Source organism: Chelonia mydas, chromosome 16 (assembly GCF_015237465.2).
Source record: "Chelonia mydas isolate rCheMyd1 chromosome 16, rCheMyd1.pri.v2, whole genome shotgun sequence".
Lineage (NCBI taxonomy): Eukaryota > Metazoa > Chordata > Testudines > Cheloniidae > Chelonia > Chelonia mydas.
Window position 1 is genome coordinate 23,631,006 of NC_057857.1, and position 18,878 is coordinate 23,649,883.

Below are 18,878 nucleotides of genomic sequence, written 5' to 3' on the forward strand. Positions count from 1 at the left end.
CATTCAGGCCTTAAACTCGTAACCTGTGTTTTGCTCAACCCAGACCTCACTTTGCTGTCTGGTGAAACACTTGGTTTCCTACTGTATGCTTTCCGGTTATCAAAGAAATCACTTACTGCCCTAGTTCTTAAATATGGCCACTGTTTTGCTGAAACTGAATTCTCTGAGTCAGGTCATGATCTCAACTGTACTGACCCCAGGACTGCAGCTATTTTGGGATGTGCTGTGTACATCTGAGATGAAAATATACTTCCAAGAACATGTGTTCTTTAAATTCATTCAAGCTGCTACCCACAGGGCTGCTACAATAAAAGTTCAAGTGCAAGTGCAATAACGTTGGGAAATGTATCACAGCCAAGGGGTTAAACCTTGGATCACAGGAAATAGCAATTTCCTGATGGAACACTATTGGTGGATACTGATGCCAGGACAAGAAATACTTAAATGGGGTCAGACCTTCAGTCTACAGTAAGTAGCACTGAAATGCCCTCGTTAAAATGATATCTGTACATAACACCATCTACTATAATACAACCAAGTCCGATATAAAGAAATTTCATATAATGAATAAAACACACCTATGGAAAGAAAAGGACATGGTGGCAATATATTCTCTTGGCATCTAGCACATACAGCGAGAGAGAGGGAGAGAGCAGAGAACATAAATAAAAAGCACTACTCACTTGGGCTTTTTTCTTCCGCAAGGTCACAGGCGCAGAGGAGTTCAGAATCGATCGAAATGGGTTTCTGCTTAATCCAAAACTTAGTGCTGGCCTTCTGATTAGTAACAGGGTCTATCTCTACCTTGTCTCCAGAGATACCTGAGAATCAGAGGGAATAAAAAGCCACAACAGTGGATTGTGTAAGTGATTTCATATCAACCATTTGACACACTTTATAAATCGTACGTAGGATCAAAGTATATTGTCCTTTTGGGCTTTTCAAAAGAGCAGGAGTGTTTGAAGCCAAAAGCAAAGTAATTATCAAACTGTATACATAACCTGTATGTTGCCCTCCTAGCTTGCTAAAAAGAAGCACTATAGCAAAAAAAGTAGTGTCAGGAAACACATTTCACAAATATATAAGCACAACTGTTCTGAGAGCGGCTGCTAAAGGGATTCTAAGGTTTATAGAAACAGAGACCTCCTGTGTTGGAGTTTTTTTAATCACCACTATTATATATATTTACTATCTCAAAAGACAACATCTATGGTAGTATTGTATTAATACCTTGTTTGATATCCAAACAGATTCTTCCAAAGGAGGGTGTCCAGTCCTGGAGATTGTGTACATTTTTACACTTCTCCTAGCAATTTAGAGCCAACCCTAATAAGGCAGCTTGGAAAGCAAGTAATGGATTCTGTAGCTCCTGGCACAGAATGTGCCTGTTTTTGGGCATAGGCTTCCCCAGATGACTGCTTACTACACTACTATGTGTCTAGGTGAACCTAGATACACACATGGAACAGAGAATCCTATAATAGACAAATCCTGAGAGTGACTGTAGAAAATGTTAACTATATTATCACTTCAAATTTTATTTCTGAACTTGTGAAAGAACAGCCCTTTCCTTTGATCCGAGACACCAAAGGAGCAAGGAGAGTTAACACTGTGCTGGAATCTACCCTGGAATACACACTGTAATTTATGGCAGTCTTTATCACAGTATTACAAAGCAACAGCCTTGCCACGCTGCACAGAAGAGTACAGGAGCTCATTGGTTAGTTTACAATTACAAGTCTCTGTTGACATGACTGAACAAGCATCTCAGTATGCCTTTCCTAGGGAGGCCTGTGTGGAGCCTTAAAAGTAATTACATTTTTAGGTCATGAGTTATAGGTCAAGGTCACAACGAAATAGGGAAAATGGAGCAAGCGTATAAAAAGTATTTAAAATTATAACGTGTTGCTGCTGCTTCTCTGGGAAACTAGCAGAGATAAACATTTCCCTTCTAAGGCCTTTGGGTCACTTACTTTGGAAATGCTATGCCAGGTTTGGCTAGAGCGTAAGGAAAACTTATTTAAACAGGAGATAAAAGAAAAAGATGATACTAGGTTAAAACTATCTAAAACCTCTACCTCTCCCTTCTCAAAAATGAAACCCCAATTGATACTTACAAATCTGTTTCAATTATAAAACCAAAATGCACAGATAGCAAAAGGCAGATGCACAGAGCATGCATATTGCTACGGTCCTTTGCACACAATGTAAAATAACCTTCATTTTAACCCTGGTCATTACAATATGGTTTACAGAATGCCAAACAATTCTTACTTTTTGATTCAGCAAATGCATCAATTTGTCCTTACACATCCCTCACATCACAGATACCATATTTCAATTAGGCAGTGCCAAGAATTTAATTGATGCTAGAAGTGTTAGACCTAGATAATTTGAGCAGACTGAAACTACATCAGGAGATCCACTTTTTTAGAAGATTTCACTCTAGAAACATTTTATAACCCAGTTTTATTTTTTATTTCAATGTAATCAATAATTGTCCAAAATCTGAACATTTTCTGCCTCTCAACGAAAATTATATTTGAAGCTGTTGATGAGAGTTTTTATTTTTATGCTCGAAAAAGTCAAGAAAAGTTATACAAAATAAATGTACAAATCCTTTATGTACAAATAACCCTTTTCTTCTTCCCTTCCTAAAGCAAACAAAATATCATTGCCACTGGAAACAGCTTTTAAAAATTTCATTCTATGGTCCTGCAACTCTGGAACTCACACAGTCAGTCAATATTGTTAATGTACCTTGTTAATTTGATAGGATTTGTCAGGTAACTCCACTGGAAAATTATATAAAACTGTTCCAGATGAACAGATGATTGTGACATGAATTAAAGTGATAGAACAATAGTGGAATATAAACCAGAAATGACACCCAAAGTGGCTGTTGATTTATTGCCATACTGAGTTTGGTTCTGGGCTTCCATGTATATTAGTGCTACAAATCTGGGTCCATTTAGCAGAGAGATGCTCATACATACATCACCAGCTCCTGCTCCAAGCCAAGGTCACTCCCCATTGCATCAATCTTTTCAACAGAGGCTACTTCACAACGCATGGATTTTGTAACCATCTCAGATGTAACAGACTTTCCTCCTCTTTCATCTTTCCTTTATCATGTAAAATACACTTTAACTTCTATTATTTTTATCTGCAAATTGTTGCTGTATACTTCATCTATTATTTCTGTATCTCGGCATCATTTGCTTTAGCCTGCACACATCCACAGGAGCACATTCTTTGTCAGTGCTATCTTTTTTTGTGTTATTGTGCTCCAGTATGCATGTATTTGAACCCAAAATCCGTAGAGTATTAGCTAGTTCATAAAGCTTATGCAGTTTCTGCTTTACTGTCTGAATTAGTCACATTCACAATCAAGTGATATGTATTATTCCTTTCCAATTTTCTTTAATGCAGCTATTTTATCAAAACAAATGGTACAGATACAACAACCCAGAACTACTGTTTTGTTCTTGCTGTTTTCTTTGCTAGGGTCTGGAATGGGCCATTTTAATAACATACTTTGCCGGCAATAATTTTTCAAATCAATATGCCTCCTTTAATTTTGATAACATAGTGCACAAATAAATACATCTTTTCCTTACAGCATGCTGGAAACGGAGTAGAAATGTTGACAATACGGGAACATGTGCATTATAATGTAACACAAGTTAATCATAAAACCCCAGACCCTGTGACCGCTGTGACTAAAGCCTTCAACTCTAATAAAAAGTCAGCCACAGAGTGATCTTTGCTTCCCTCTATATTTATATAACTCCTTTTAGCATCAATAAGAATTACACGCAGGTGTATACACTCCTGGCCATTCCTCTCAGCTCTCTGGATACATCCAGAACCGGATTCTCTGACCGGCCTTACAAGGTGCAGTGTTTCTCAGAAAACCCAAGGACAGGATACACAGATACTTACAGAATGTAGCTTATAGCAGGGGCTCGCAACCTTTTTCTTTCTGAGGCCCCCCACAACATGCTATAAAAACTCCACGGCCCCCCTGTGCCACAGCAGCTGTTTTTCTGTAGGTAAAAGCCAGGGCCGGCACTAGGGATAGTAAGCAGGGCAAATGCTCATAACCCCAAGCCACAGGGGGCCCCTCACAAAGCTACATTGCTCAGGCTTTGGCTTCTGTCCCCGGTGGCAGGGCTCAGGGCCCTGGGCTTCAGCCCAATGCAGTGGGGGTTCGACTTTCTGCCCTGAGCTACCGCGAGTCTAATGCTGGCCCTGCTTGGTGGCCCCCCAAGGGACCCAGACCCCTAGTAGAGAACCACTGGCTTATAGTATCACCGTTAGTAACCCTGCTTTACATAATCAAAACAGCTCCTTTAAAATGTTTATTTCCTTACTGTTGTCCTTTTTCCCTTTGAGCTGGTTATGGGAAAAAAACTATTTTTGAGTGTGCTGGACATTTAACTTTCCTTTTGATCCCTCATCAGAAGAGACTTAAGGAAACCCCGAAGGGTGGGATCCCCCTTGTAAGAAATAAGTAACTGGGGCCGGTGTCTAAGTCACCCAGTGAACATAACTGGGCGAGGCCACGGTCTCCCACCATCTGGGAGAAAAGCCTTCAGGGACACTTACACTATTATCTAAAACAAATCAACCAGCCAACAAAAGGGACATTTGCTATCTTTAGCAAATTTAACAGAACAAATGTAAAATTGTGCTAAGATTTTTTTCATTACTGTTGGGGCCCTGTTGCACATAAAAATATCCTTCCCCTTAGAAAGGTTCTACCAGCTTGAGGGAGATCTCCTGTACTTAAAATGGGAGTACTGATGGATCAGTACGCCTACTCAATCTTGAAGGATGTTTTTATGTGTGGCCACTGTACAGTCCAGTGTTTCCTGGCCAGCATGTATATTCCTGCAGTATATGGAGAGTAATCAATACAATCGATAAACGAAGTCATCTAATGACTTCAGGTTCTCAGTACCCTCAGGAAACAGGTTTTTCCAGGAAAACTGTCACTTAACTACTGCTAATATGTAATATGACTGATAAATAAAAATGCTACAAAGAAAACTGATTGTAGCTGACCAGCCATAAGCTATTTGGCACTGAATGCCCTAAAATCCATAAATACAAACTACTATATGTATTGGCTCTGACATTTCACATTCAATGGTGCCCATTCTACCACCACACAGCACGAGAATTAACACATTTAACTCCCATTAGTGCTAAACAGCATTGAGCGTTAACGTTTACTTTTAAAAGCACTGATACATGAACAACAGAAAAGGCTCCAGTAGGAGAAATCCCACATATATATAGTTTTTATGACCTTACTTGGGAGTTTTTGATATTTTCCATTTATTCATACCTTGAACATCTCACTGGGTTTTTGTTTTTTTTTGTTTTGTACGTAATTAGAATATGAAAACATAATGCAATTTGTGCAGCCATCAAAAATAGACACAGGCACAGGGTGCTACAGAAGGTGAGTAAGGAAAGTTTATGGTCCATACACTGGTGGATGGGGTCAGTCCCTTCACTACGAAACAAGTTTGGCCATTTGTTTCCTGTAACAGCTGTTCTCCCTTAACCATTTATCTTCAGTGATCTGTCATGACCTTTTCAAGCTCTCATTTCTGACAGCTTCCAGACACAGTGAGTCAAACTTCACTGGAAGCAAACTATCACACCCAGATAGTTTGCTCAAGAGCAGAAAACATGCCTAACACTGTCCTACTTCAACACCAGCATATAAATCCTTCCCTAACAAGACAGTTCAAAATAAACTGAAAAAGCATCCAATGTACATATTTGCAGGAGAATATGATTTTTTTTTACGTGTTCAGAATTGGAGTAATAAGGAGACTAACGGTAGTAAATAATGGAGAAATTTTCAAACTTATAACTATGCTACTAAATAATACAGAAAATATTTTGTAAGCATTTCAGCATTAAATATTTTAGTACTGAATCATTTTTAATATAAAGTATTTGCAAGAGTATTATAGTTCACTTATCCATGCATCATTAATCAAATTTCCACAATTTGAACCAGAGACTATAAAAGCCCTATTATTGTTCAAAATTAGTAAATAGCTTTTTTATTAAAATCCTGTCATCTTTTAGCCTTCAGGTTTTGCAGAACACTGAGAAAGCTAGAAAGGCTAATGTTAAACCCCGTACAGAACACTAGCTACATTCTGTTCCACTTTACCATTCCACGAACACCATTAAAATCTACTGGTTTAATAAAAAAACTTCCTTAATTTAGCATGGACTGATTTTAAGAAAAGAAAATTAATCTGCATGTTTAGTCAGCAAAAACCTTTGCTTTGGAAAGCACAGAGAAGAGTCGCTAAATAATGGCCTTCTTAGACAGGGAATTTGTGCTAGCTGATTGATGGTAATACAAATACTTAAGTATTGTCAACCGATGGGCTAAGAAACGAGACATAGTTCATATTTATTTTGAGAGAAAAGATGCCCTGTTACTGTACTTCTCTGAAGCACAGATTGACAAGTGGGGAAGAACAACCAAAACTCCTTTAATTTAATTCCATTTTACACAGTGTATGTGGGTTTATGATGTTAACTTGATCTTTTTGACTGTAAACAATTAGTAGCAATATTAATGGTCAACTAGACAATGTGGTGATTGGGCATTTTTAATGCACCTGTGTGGGCAGATAACTATTTCAGGTGGCTGAAGTTTTGAACTGCTCTACTTTCCTTGGCCTTACAGTATAAATTGATTTACCTAACTGAACATCAGTTGTGAACCGAAGCCTATGGATCATGCTGACTTTGAAGGACTTGTAATGGTGGCTACTAAGCATATCTTGAACTGTAGCTATATCGATATGAGGATCTTCCTCTGAGATCTCTTCTCCTCTTGAACCTGCCAAAAAAATAAAAGGCTTAAAATGTGGCACATATAATTAAACTGGAATACAAATATTATTGTCTCTTTTGCAATTACAAATGTATTGTTTGGTCAGTCATAGGCAGTCATGCCTGCTGGTTTTTTATTTTTATTTTTTTTAAAGGAAATACACAATATCAGTGCCCACACATCAGAGGTTAGAAGGAAATCCTTAGTGTCAGATCGAAAGCAAAATTCTTCATTCACTACAAGCTTAAGATATTAAAAAAACATCAGGGTGCCACATAAAATCTGTGGAAAATCCTGATGATGGATTCTAGAGAGATGTGGCCATGCCCTAGAACAGACTTTGCTAACTCGCAGATATCCCACAGCGACTGGTTGGAGGCATGTTGTGAATGCCCTGTGTGCAGTAACTACAGAGACTGCACGAGTCAGCTGCAGTTCCAAGAACAGTTTTGCCAAAAGAGAGTGTCTATGACTAAGCCAGTAGGAGCTCTGCTATATGGCGATGGCTGAAGTAGCTCTTATCTAGAGGTGGGTAAGAAACTATTTTCCCACCCTATGAATACATTCAAGATTTCAGAGCGGTTTCCCCCTCCTGAATTGGGACAAAATGTCAACATTGCTCATAATTTGAAAATCTTTAAAAAAAAATTCAGTTTGGGTCAATTAAAGTGTATTGTTTAGATAATTTTGAAACGTTTTATTTTGATTTTGACCACTTAATTTCTTTCAAAAATGTCAAAATGGGACATTCTGACAAGTTCATTCCCCCCCCCCCCAAATTTGTGAGAGTTGAGGAATTTATCAAAATTGACTCTTTCCCATAATAATTTTTGATTTAAGCAAATCAGCATTTTTCAACAAAAATGTGTTTCATTGAAAAATTACGGGCCAGGTCTGCGGTTATTGTACTTTACCAGTGACTTATAGATACAACAAGCATTTGGCTGTATCTATCACTATCTCTTTTTTACTACATTTTTCCCACAGTAGGATTTAACTGTAGCATTAACATCTTTATATTTCCCCCCTCACCTACTAAAACTTTATTATTCTTAACAACGTGAGTGGTATCTTGTTTCTTATACTCGGCTCTAAGATAAAAAGCATACACTACTGATTAGTATTCTTATTACTACTGTAGGTACTAGCTTTAGAAAAGGTAACATCTCATTAAGCCAAAATGCCAATTACTGAAAAAAAAAACACCTTAAAATTTTTACATTTTATGATGTTGGATTAATATCAATTTAAAAATTACTATAACGTGACAATTTTTTACAGAGTAATTTCATCTTAGCTGTAAATGATAATTCAGATGCTTTTAGATAAAGTGGTGCATAAATATGGTTGAAAATTGATTTAACTTCTTGCAGAAGATACTGAAGAATGACACATTTTGTTTAATACACCAGCTAATGTAGTCCTAAAAGCTGAAACAACTGCCAGTTCACAGTCCTAAATTTGCTGTGGGAGATTAATGAAAACTTATATTTTGCTGAAATTTTAATAATGGCCAGATGAGACAATAGAATTTTAGTAGAGGTATTAACAATACAGTGTAACCAGCAAAAGGCTTGTCAATTTCTATATATTAATATTGTTCAAGACTTATGTGGTTGGACCTTGCTCAATACACTAATGCTTCCTGCACTGACCTTCTACACTCTGGTGGTGTAAATTTATATCTCATCTGGGAATTTCAACTTGTAGTGAAACTACAGAGAGTTTCCATATCTGGAGTCTAGTAACAAGTGGAGTACTTGCTTTTTAGAAAGGACAACAGCTACCAGGGGGAGGAAAACCCTGGCACTTGAGTCAAATACACACTGCTGATGCAGAAGCAGGCTTCCTTTTAATAGAGATAATTTGGAGTTTCAGAACTGCATCCTATTTGTCTCAGCAGGTGCTGCGATCACAGCCATGGAGAGGAGCAGCGTAAACTTAGAGGGAAACAATAAAACCTCAACACTCAATTTTTCCCACTTGCAAAAAATTTCCCCTTTCAGTGTATAAATTCACACCCAGATTTTCTTGTCTACAGTACATATGCTCATCTCTGTGTTGAGAGAACTTAAGTGCCTACAGCTAAATGCTTAAAAGTATACAGTGGAAAAAACATGTTCCAAAGATATCAGCCTAACAAGAACCTTTCCAACTATCTGCCCCATGAGAGAAAGGATTAGACTTGTGTGCGCCTCGGCAACACAGAAAACAGCTACCTGGCATTACAATCTAAAGGTATTTTTTAAATCTGCAAACTGGACCGTACCATTTGGATATTTTTTTTTTTAACTCCAGTAAACTAGTGTATATGAGCATGTGAATTTGTGCATACCCATCTGAACAGTGTAACCACTCCACACTACAGAATGAGGAGATAAATTGTAACGGCTCCTTCAGAGACATTACAATGTATTTTGTCAAAGACCCTGTGTTAATGTCTCTATTCTATGGATTATCATAATGTATCATGTCAAACACTCATGCTGCAGTATTTCAAAGATACACTGAGATACGTCAAACTTTTGGTGCACTTAAAAGCATTTTGAAACACTATGGCATAGAGGTGCCTGGAAGGAAAGCAAGGACTATAATGGAATGGGTTGCCTTAGGATCAAAAGAAAACTGACTAGGAATATAAGTTAAAGGACTGAGTTCAACAGATAAAACTACTGAAATGCCAATGTAGGGCTGTCATGCATTCCTTCAATTACCCAACTGTGCTTTAACACTGCACTGTTTCAACCATAAAGCTGTGTGCAGTGTTATGATACAATAGCAATATTCTGTGGTCATATATAATATAGCCTGCAATCATATCACCTTGCATCAGATTTCTAGCTAAGCATGACCTGCCTGGGTGAGTACTGGAATAAGAACTCTCCAAGGAATACTTAGAGAGCATAGGAAATTATGCTGGTGATTCAGCAGTGGCACTCTTCATTCGGAATGAATAAAGCACAGATCCTAGCCACCTGCGGTTCTCCCTGGAAGGTGCGGAGGTGTTAACCCAGCATCCTGTCGTATTCCATGTTTGGTCTGAATGGCATCTGGGGAGGTAACTAATATTTTGCCTACTGCAGTTTTCAGACAGGTACAGCATTACCTCAAAGGACTGCACTACCTAAACTAAGATATTTGGTAATTTTACAATTCACAGTTAGCTATTGTTATGTTCTACCCAAGAGGTGGCTGCATTTTGGTGGTGGGTGAAGACAGTCCTATGTCCCCCTAAGTTTAATACTTGAAATAATTGGTTCATGAGGATGATATTACACTAAAGAGGAAATGTGTGGACTAATAGCCAATCCAATCTGGTACCTAGTCAGAAATTTTGTAGTACCAAAAATAAAATACTGATCTCCTCTATAGTCTTTAATCAAAGGTTTCTTAACGTACTTTATAAATATTAACTAATTAAGGTTAAAAAAACTGGGCATGTTTAGACTTAAGAAGACTGCGGGGTGGGGGTGGGGGGTGAACGACCTGATGATAGTCTTCAAGAACACGTTAAGAGGTGTAAAGAAGACTGTATCAATTGTTCTTTATGTCCACTGAAAGTAGGACAAGAAGTAGTTGGCATAATCTGCAGCAAGGGAAATTTACATTCGATATTAGGAAAAACTTTGTAATTATAAGGATAGTTAAGCACAGGAAAGGTTACCAAGAAAGGCTGTGGAATCCCTGTCACTGATGGCTTTTAAGAACAGGTTAGACAAATCCCTGTCGGGGATGGTCTAGGTTTACTTGTCCTGCTCAGCGCGGGGGAACAGACTAGATGACCTCTCAAGGTCCTTTCCAGCCCGACATTTCTATGACTCTATAATTAAGACTCACAATACACCCTTGTAGAGTATTAATCTTCCGTTCACAGCTTCAATGGGTGGCTTTCCACAAGTCACAGCCTCTCAATCTGTGTTTACTCATTTGTAAAATGGATATAATAAGTGTCTATCTCATAGGGGTATTATGAGGCTGAACTTACTCATATCAGATCCTCAGATGAAAAGCCTGAATAGAAGGGCACGTTAGTAGTGTTATTAATTCTTTGACTGATTAACTAGTAGCCACCAAAATCAGATTCAGGGATAACATTTTCATTAGAATTTAAAATTTGAATACTTGGACAAAGTTTAAATTATTAAACTGGGGGATTTTATATTGGAAATATTTCAGATCCTCTGTAATTCAGAACAACCTCTCCTAATCTTGTTTTATTTGGGTATGTGAAGAGGACAGCTTGAGGTTTGTAGAATTTCTCTAGTTGCATATCATGGGAGAGAAGCCAGGAATTCCACCATCAGAACAGATCATCTATCTAAAGATGGCAATACATTAGGACCCCTCAGGGTGCACTGGATAATAGCGGTAATATCAGTAACAGCAGAGATGAATGAAATCCTGACCGCAGAACTTGCCATATTGCTCCTATACCTGCAGCTTTATCAGAATGTTGGGGAGACCAAAAGAATTCAACAACAGACGAAAGAATCATTTCCAAGCGCTGACTGGAGACATCGTCATAAAAGATACTTGCCCCACATAAGCAGCTGTGAATAAATCTGTCAAATATTTACAGGCCTGTCAGGTGTTTGAAATGGAGATCACAGTGTAGTTTTTGAATGTAAAAGTGTCTACTTGGCAAAGCAATCAGCTCAAGTGGACACTCCAGGCCTAGACCAAGAGTCTGTTCAGCAGCTCCGAAGTCAGAGACCAAGGGTATGCCTATACTGCGCACCTTACAGTGGCAAAGCTGCGCCATTGTAAGGCACGCCGTATAGCCACTCTTTGTCAGCATGAGAGAGCGCTCCTGTCACAAAATAAAGCCACCCCCAACCTGGGGCGGTAGCTTTGTTGGCAAGATCCTGCTGGCAAAAACGCTGTCCACGCTAGAGCTTTTCGTTGGTAAAACTTTTATCAGTCAGGGGTGTTTTTCTTCAGAAAGTGAGTGCAGTATAGACATAGCCCAAGTGTCTCATTGGGGAAACAGATACTATTCCAAAAAGTGGCTACTAAAGATCAAAGGTGTTAAGTTCACAACTACCTTGGCATTTTTTGCTCTTTCATTATCTATTTAACTAGAGGCAAAGCACCATCATGTTGTTCTGTAAAGTTAGGTTCCTACAAATGATACAGGGATTTCCTGTGCGAAAGAGGCAGAAATCAAAAGTGAGAAAAGCTAAGACCATATATTGCAGAAACATAGCATCAAGAAAGATGAGAACTGTATGAAGTAAAACAAATAAGGAAAACAAATATATTTTCACTATGTGCTTGAAAACAGGAGATGTGAGGAATCGGGCTCCAGGGAGGTCAGCTGCCCATCTCCTGATCATGGTTTCTAGCAAGAAAGAAAGAAAGACAGAGGCATGTCATTCTGATCTGACACACCCATGATGGGGACACAGTTATTTATGACCCAGACAAAGAGGGGTCTGTTGCTTCTGAGGAGCCAGGCCAAATGTCACAACACAAATTATATACCTGAGAGAAGAAAAAATTCTACCATCCCCTTAGGGATTGTGTATCTGAGAGCCCTGGAGGTGGCTTTTCCCTCAGAAAGAACCATGAGGTCTATGAGACAGACCTCAGATAATCTCTTATGAGCTGGGTTCATTCTTCTCATTATGTGTAGAGCATTAGTGCCTAGGAGCGCCGCTATAGCTGAGCTAGGTGTCTGGCCTGGCAGAGGAGGGAGCATAGCTCAGCTTGGGAGGACCATGAAGACGAGCAGACTGGTACCTCTGATGGTGTGAGAGAAGCCTGGTGGGCCCAGAAGCTGACTGGAGACGGAGGTCTCCATGCCTTGATGGAAACTAGGCATGATACAGACTATCTGATTTATTACCAGGAACCCATTGGTGAGCATTAAGACAAGCTGCTGCAGCTAGGGTCCACAAGAAAGGAAAGGGACTGAAAACAGAGCCCAGCACGGCCAATTTGGATGTTCACATGCGGACTCCATCACCCCAGCAGGGGGTTGAACTCTCTCAGTGACTAGGCCGGAGGGCTAAGCCACCTCCATAACCACAGAGTGCTGAAGACTCTACCGGGGAAAGTGAGGCAGAGCTGCCCAGTGCTGTGCCACTCCACCAGGGCGAATGCAGGGACAACCCCTCCACCACAGACCGGAGTAAGGTCTCTGTTCACGTGCAAAGCTGAGATTAGTTTGGGAAGATCACCCTCACTAGTGCCCTTAGTTCAGGCGATGGATAACAGAATGAGGTATATCATCAGAAGAACTGATTTCCAAATGGTGAAAAAGATCAAACAGTAAAAGAAACATCAAAATGGAGGCACAGGTCTAGACATTTCTACTGATGTGTCTACATGGCCTCCAGGAACAAAGCATGGAGTCTGACTCAAAACACGAGGCATTAGATGGCATGTGAAAATGACAGACGCTAATCTCAGAGATACTACAGAAGTATCAGCTGTAGTATGGCTACTTAAAATATTAAATTGACGACATATTCAAGAGCAAGCAAATCTGTATTTCCTCAATAAAACAAAAATACATGATTAACTCCATTGCAAAAATGTCCCCTTATCACTTTAATGTACTAGTATATTGCTTAATGAAAGTTCTTAATTGTAATTCAATTAACTACATACACACAGTCCCCAATTACATTTTCCAATAATACATTGGCTTTGGTACGGGTCTAAAGGCACTTAACCAATTTTAATATATTAAGACCAATTTCCCTTGAATACTAATTACTACCAAATGGTAAAATGAGAAAGAGGAACTTTCCAGAAGCAGGATGGAGAGAATAAACTAAATGAGCCATGAAGTGTTTGCTGTTTTTCATAAAAACATTTCACATAGCAAAATGCAGGCATTCAGTTTAAGTATAAATCTGAATATAAGTTAAAAAGTTCCAAATTTGGGAGATGTTTTATTAGTTTGAGCATCTCTAGTAAATGTTAGATGTTTAGTAGTTTTCTGTACGTGTATTTCTATTAATGAAAAGTTTTCTGTTTCCACTTAATCCCATGAAATATGAAGTATACATTCGTCCAAAGGAAACTGGCATCTATTTTACTAGCATCTGTTTGGTGCCATGTGAAAAAATAAATGAGCACATTTAATAAACAGCTCTTCTAATCGAGATTCTTCTCTGTCCGAATACGTAACTAAGTTAAAGAGAAATAATTTTAAATAAGACCTAACATACAATATGGCTAATTCTATTTGATGTCAAGTTTTGATTTACACCTATCAATTTCTGGTTTCAGAGTAGCAGCCGTGTTAGTCTGTATCCACAAAAAGAAAAGGAGGACTTGTGGCACCTTAGAGACTAGCAAATTTATTTGAGCTTAAGCTTTCGTGAGTTACAGCTCACTTCATCGACTGCATTCAGTGGATGCAGCCGATGAAATGAGCTGTAGCTCACGAAAGCTTACGCTCAAATAAATTTGTTAGTCTCTAAGGTGCCACAAGTCCTCCTTTTCTTTCTATCACTTTCTGTTTTGCATTGTCCGAGACCTACACCCGACACATCAGAGTTGGAACTAACAAAAACCAATAATAAAATAATAATTTAATCAACAACCACAAGTAATCACAAACTCTATTTAACATCTCATCCAAAAGGTAACATCTGCAGCACCCCAAGGTCAAACGCTGCCATCCAAGTAGTGGTTCTAGGTCACAGTTTTAGGTGGGGCACCGTATGTGGTTTCAGCGCAGGCTCCATGAGCTCATTAATTAACGACGGCGTGGCTGCTCAGTTGTTCTGTTAAGTTCGCTGCAGTCTTGGGGCTCCTTATAGGAATGGGCTTTGAGGTGTGGGGAGGTGCACTGGAGCATCAGCCCCCACAAAAAGCTTTCAGGGAAAAGCGACAGGGTTCCACTAGACAGCTGATAGTGGCTCAGAGAATTGGAATCCAGGTGAGTTTACTTTCTCTTTGGGGCAGCGTCTCAGCTGCCCTAATGGGAGAGTTACCACTGCACCATGCGGAAGTACTGGTTCAGTGCTGACTAGAGGGAAGAACAGGGCCACCTACTGATCATCAACACCTAGATGTTTCTTAGAGGCTTCCCATCCAAGTACTGACCTGGTATGACCCTGCTTAGCTTGGGAGAACTCAGAGGATCACACCACAGTTCTCTTGGCTACGGGTCACACTATGCATCCTTGTCTGGTACTGTGCAGATAGGCCTGGAAGTGCAATGTGTGTATTCAGCTTTGAATCAGACAGCCCAGGTTCAAGAGTTTGATTATATTTTAAATGAAATAGGCAAGATCGCCAAAAATATGATCAATGCTGGCTTTGGTTCAGGAAGAGAACTGGTGCATGTAAGAACAATTTAATATTATACTGTTTGCTTTATGAAATTTACTTTTCATACAAAAGGAACAGTTAAGAGATATACTCAAAAAATATTAAACAATTCATATATATACACCCCAGGACAGGATTATGGAACAGTCTGATTTACTTAACAAGATTAAAACTATTGTGTTTGCACATTCAGGGCTGGTCTTCTCTACGGGGAGACCTATGCTGCTGAGATCGATGCAGCAGGGATCAATTTAGCGGGTCTAGTGAAGACCCACTAAATTGATGGCAGAGTGCTCTCCAGTTGACCCCAGTACTCCAGCTCCCCGAGAAGAGTTAGGGAAGTCGACTGGAGAGCGTCTCCTGTCGATGCAGTGCAGTGAAGACACTGGGATAAGTCGACCTAAGTTAGGTCGACTCCAGCTATGTTATTCACGTAGCTGGAGTAGCGTAACTTAGGTCGACTTACCTCTGTACTGAAGATAAGCCCTTAAAGAAGCTCTTCCAACTTTTGTAGGGTTTCTCCCTGAAGTACCCTAGAACAATAGGACACAGAAATAAAGGTGAAGCATGAAGGTGGTCTCAGGAGTGAAGTCTATCCATTCTGAACATGGGAACCAGGAACATGAGGTCTAATCTCAACTCTGACACTGGGTTGCTATTAGTCAAATCACTTCAGCTCAAAGTTTCAGTTTTGCCATTCATTAAATGGGGGACAGCACCACATACCTGGCACATGAGGTAGGAGTTACCTCACTGATGCTCCATCAGTTTTCTATGTCATATCCTTCTTGGGGAAATTCAGGAAGAAATGAAAGAAGAAGAAATGCTATAGCCTTTAAGCATAAATGAAAGGATTTAATCTTTGTAAAGGAAAGGAAACCAGAAATTCCATGCTCTACAGCAAGGGCTCCTTTCGCCACTCTTGGCAACAGAAAACCTCTTAGCATGAGTTTAACTGTGATCATAAATGCCACCAGTTTTCTGACTAATGAAGAAAAAAAAATGAGTGTTGCATAGAAGTGAGAAGAAAACTAAACGGAGAGCCTGGCCACTGGGAAAGCTGGAAAGACAGAGGGATGAACCAAAAGGGGGAAAACTTTATATTTGTCTCCAACAAATTTTGTGAAACTTATAAAAACAAAATAAAACAAACCAAACCGAAAAAGTAATGTTTTTGCATATCTGGAGAGAAAATAATTTTTCCCCACACTTAGACAAACACCCCCTCTAAACCTCTGCTGTAGTTACATCTACATGATTCATTTCTTTTAGAGGTTTAAAAGCTGCTGCTTCTTGGGCAGCAATATTGACATGGTAAAACGTATCGCAGACCAATAATTTTATCTACTAAATAGTGCTTGCAACAGAAAAAGTTTTATATTTCAAGTGTTTTTCACAGTTGGTCATAACTTTACAGAACAGAGTTTTAACAGAAAAAGATTAATCAAGAAGTGATAAACAGGATGCAGACCATTTGCCAAAAGGTATGAAATCAATCACTTCACTTTGGATTATTCTTTTGGCACAGTTGAAAAGTGCCTTAGGAAACAGAGCCTCTTCAAAACTTACTCGCCCAGCCGGTACAGCCTGTGTTCCAGAATACATAATTTATGTGAGCGTAAGCAATTTACAAGAGCAAAAGTGAAAAGGGCAAACATACTGTTCTCTCGGACAAGGCAGAATTCCAAAGTGCTCTGGCTCTCCAAGGTACAGTCTAAGTCTACTGGGACATTGGGTTCACTCTGCTTCTCCAGACGATACTGAGGACCTGAAACATAAAAAAAAAACCTTGTAAAACTCTCTGGATTCTAATTAAAAGACAGCTCATCAGGGTCAGTTAACAATACTTAAACTCAAGAGGTAAAGTCAATGGTTGTTTATGTCTAAAGTTCCTGTCCACTAGGGAAACAAAATAGTCATAAAGTAGTGGAGGATGGTATGCTTGGAAAGTGCATGGAAACACAGACTGTTCCAGTCACTGCCCACAGCCTGACACTTCCTGCCTACTTCACCGACAACAAAAAAATATCAACAAACATTTCTGACCTACACCCAACTAGTTCTATGTATCCACCTGTATCCCCACCCAGGTTCTCTCACTGGCAGTAAAGTTGTTTATTTGGACCTCAAACTGTCCTTAGAAAAAGTAACATGCAGCTTTCTTTGACTCAGTATTCCCAGCCATTCTGTATCTGGTGGGAGCTGGCCTGTTGTGAAAGTTAGCTGGCCTGCACTTTGCCTCAGAAATGGAGCTATTCTCACATGCTGTCTGGAAGCTGAAGAACATTCTGAAGAGAAGGCAGATGCACTGCAGTATAGCTAAACAATTCCCATTTAAAGATACACAGTGCTACTTTGCTTATCTGAGTGCTTCCCACTCCCAGCCCGGGATAAAAAACGATGCATTCCTTATTGCAGGCTCAAATGGATGCGCACGCGTGCGCACACACACACACACACGAGTGGATTTAAAATGGCAGGAAAGGTTGTGATTGTATTGATGAGCCATTAAAGCAAAGGCGACCATGACCAGGACAATAGAGGCACTCAGAGTGTATGCTGTACTTTGAGACAGTTGGGAAGCAGGCAAGGGTGGGGGTCGGTTTGCAAGAGAATTTATATTATGGATTTCATTTCATTGTGAAACTCAGCTCTACAGTGCTGGGATATTTCTTTTTCCTGCTCATTTTGGGTCTTGTGACAGCCTAGACTTCTAATGCTCAGAAGACTGGCACTGCCATTTTAGACATTAGCGGTGGTGACCAGTGCTATTTTCCACATTAGCTCAAGATAACATGACAGACTTTGTACACAGGAATGAGCCTTTCCAGTTATCATTGTTTCTACAGTTTCAGGTAACAGGTCCCAATGATTGATGGAGTCTGATATCAGTTAATACCTCAATGGCTGTAAGAAGCAGCAAGGGTCACCAGGATATATACGAATCCATCGTCCTACCAGAGATCTGAATACTATTTACTATTGTACACCTTACACTGAAATAAAACTACATACAGGGAACACTTCTCCCATTAGTGAAATGAAGCCATTTCTGGGGTGTTACAAGGGGGCTGTTTGAACAGCGCACAGAAACACTAGGCAGCGAATTAGGAGAGTATGAGACACGTAACTTCTGTAAATGAAACTGCAGAGGAAATGTAAGCAGCAGAATGTCTCTTCCTAAGTAGATTGATTGAATCATCACAGCTAATACCCCTAACTCTTGCAAAAAGTACCATTGGGGTGTTAATGAACAGTAATGGCTAGGACAGTGGTGGGCAACCTGTGGCCCATCAGGGTAATCCGCTGGTGGGCTGCGAGACAGTTTGTTTACATTGACTGTCCCACTGGGCTAGGACCTCTGTTTTCTCTCTCAAAAGATGAGCCAATAATTACATAGTGTGGTGCACAGTTGCTGTGGGTCAAGGAAAATAATTTTATCCAAGAAACCCTTTCAATTAATAAGGAATGTACTCAAACCCTGATTCCCTTAATACACGACATGAAGAACAGCACCAGCCACAGTGGTTGAGTCCCCCTTGACAGATATCAGGTCACTACAATACAAATGACTGCTACAACACTAGTACTTTAGGTTAGCGTTACAGCTGTGTAACAAAGCTGAGTAGTGAAAGTCCAGTGGAAAAATCTCTCAAACGATTCCACTGAAATAAAACATGTTAAGACAACTGTTGGTATTTTAAAA

General features: G+C 39.6%; 1 protein-coding gene across 9 annotated transcripts in view; it reads right to left on the reverse strand.

The window, feature by feature from the left end:
• MAPKAP1 (MAPK associated protein 1) overlaps positions 1-18,878 on the reverse strand; it is a 156,998-nt gene that overhangs the window by 15,662 nt on the left and 122,458 nt on the right. For 5 of the 9 annotated variants that reach the window (XR_006286122.1, XM_043530235.1, XM_043530236.1 and 2 more), the window contains 3 exons: positions 16,833-16,940; positions 6,746-6,886; positions 684-821 (listed from right to left, as the gene is read on the reverse strand). Coding sequence is in view for 6 of the 9 variants with exons in the window: in XM_043530235.1 (XP_043386170.1) it covers positions 684-821; positions 6,746-6,886; positions 16,833-16,940 (387 nt within the window). In the remaining 3 variants the exon portion in view is untranslated. Of the gene's footprint in view, positions 1-683; positions 822-6,745; positions 6,887-16,832; positions 16,941-18,878 lie in introns of those variants that run through there. The other 4 variants (XM_037879315.2, XM_043530237.1, XR_005222442.2 and 1 more) reach the window with 3 other exon arrangements.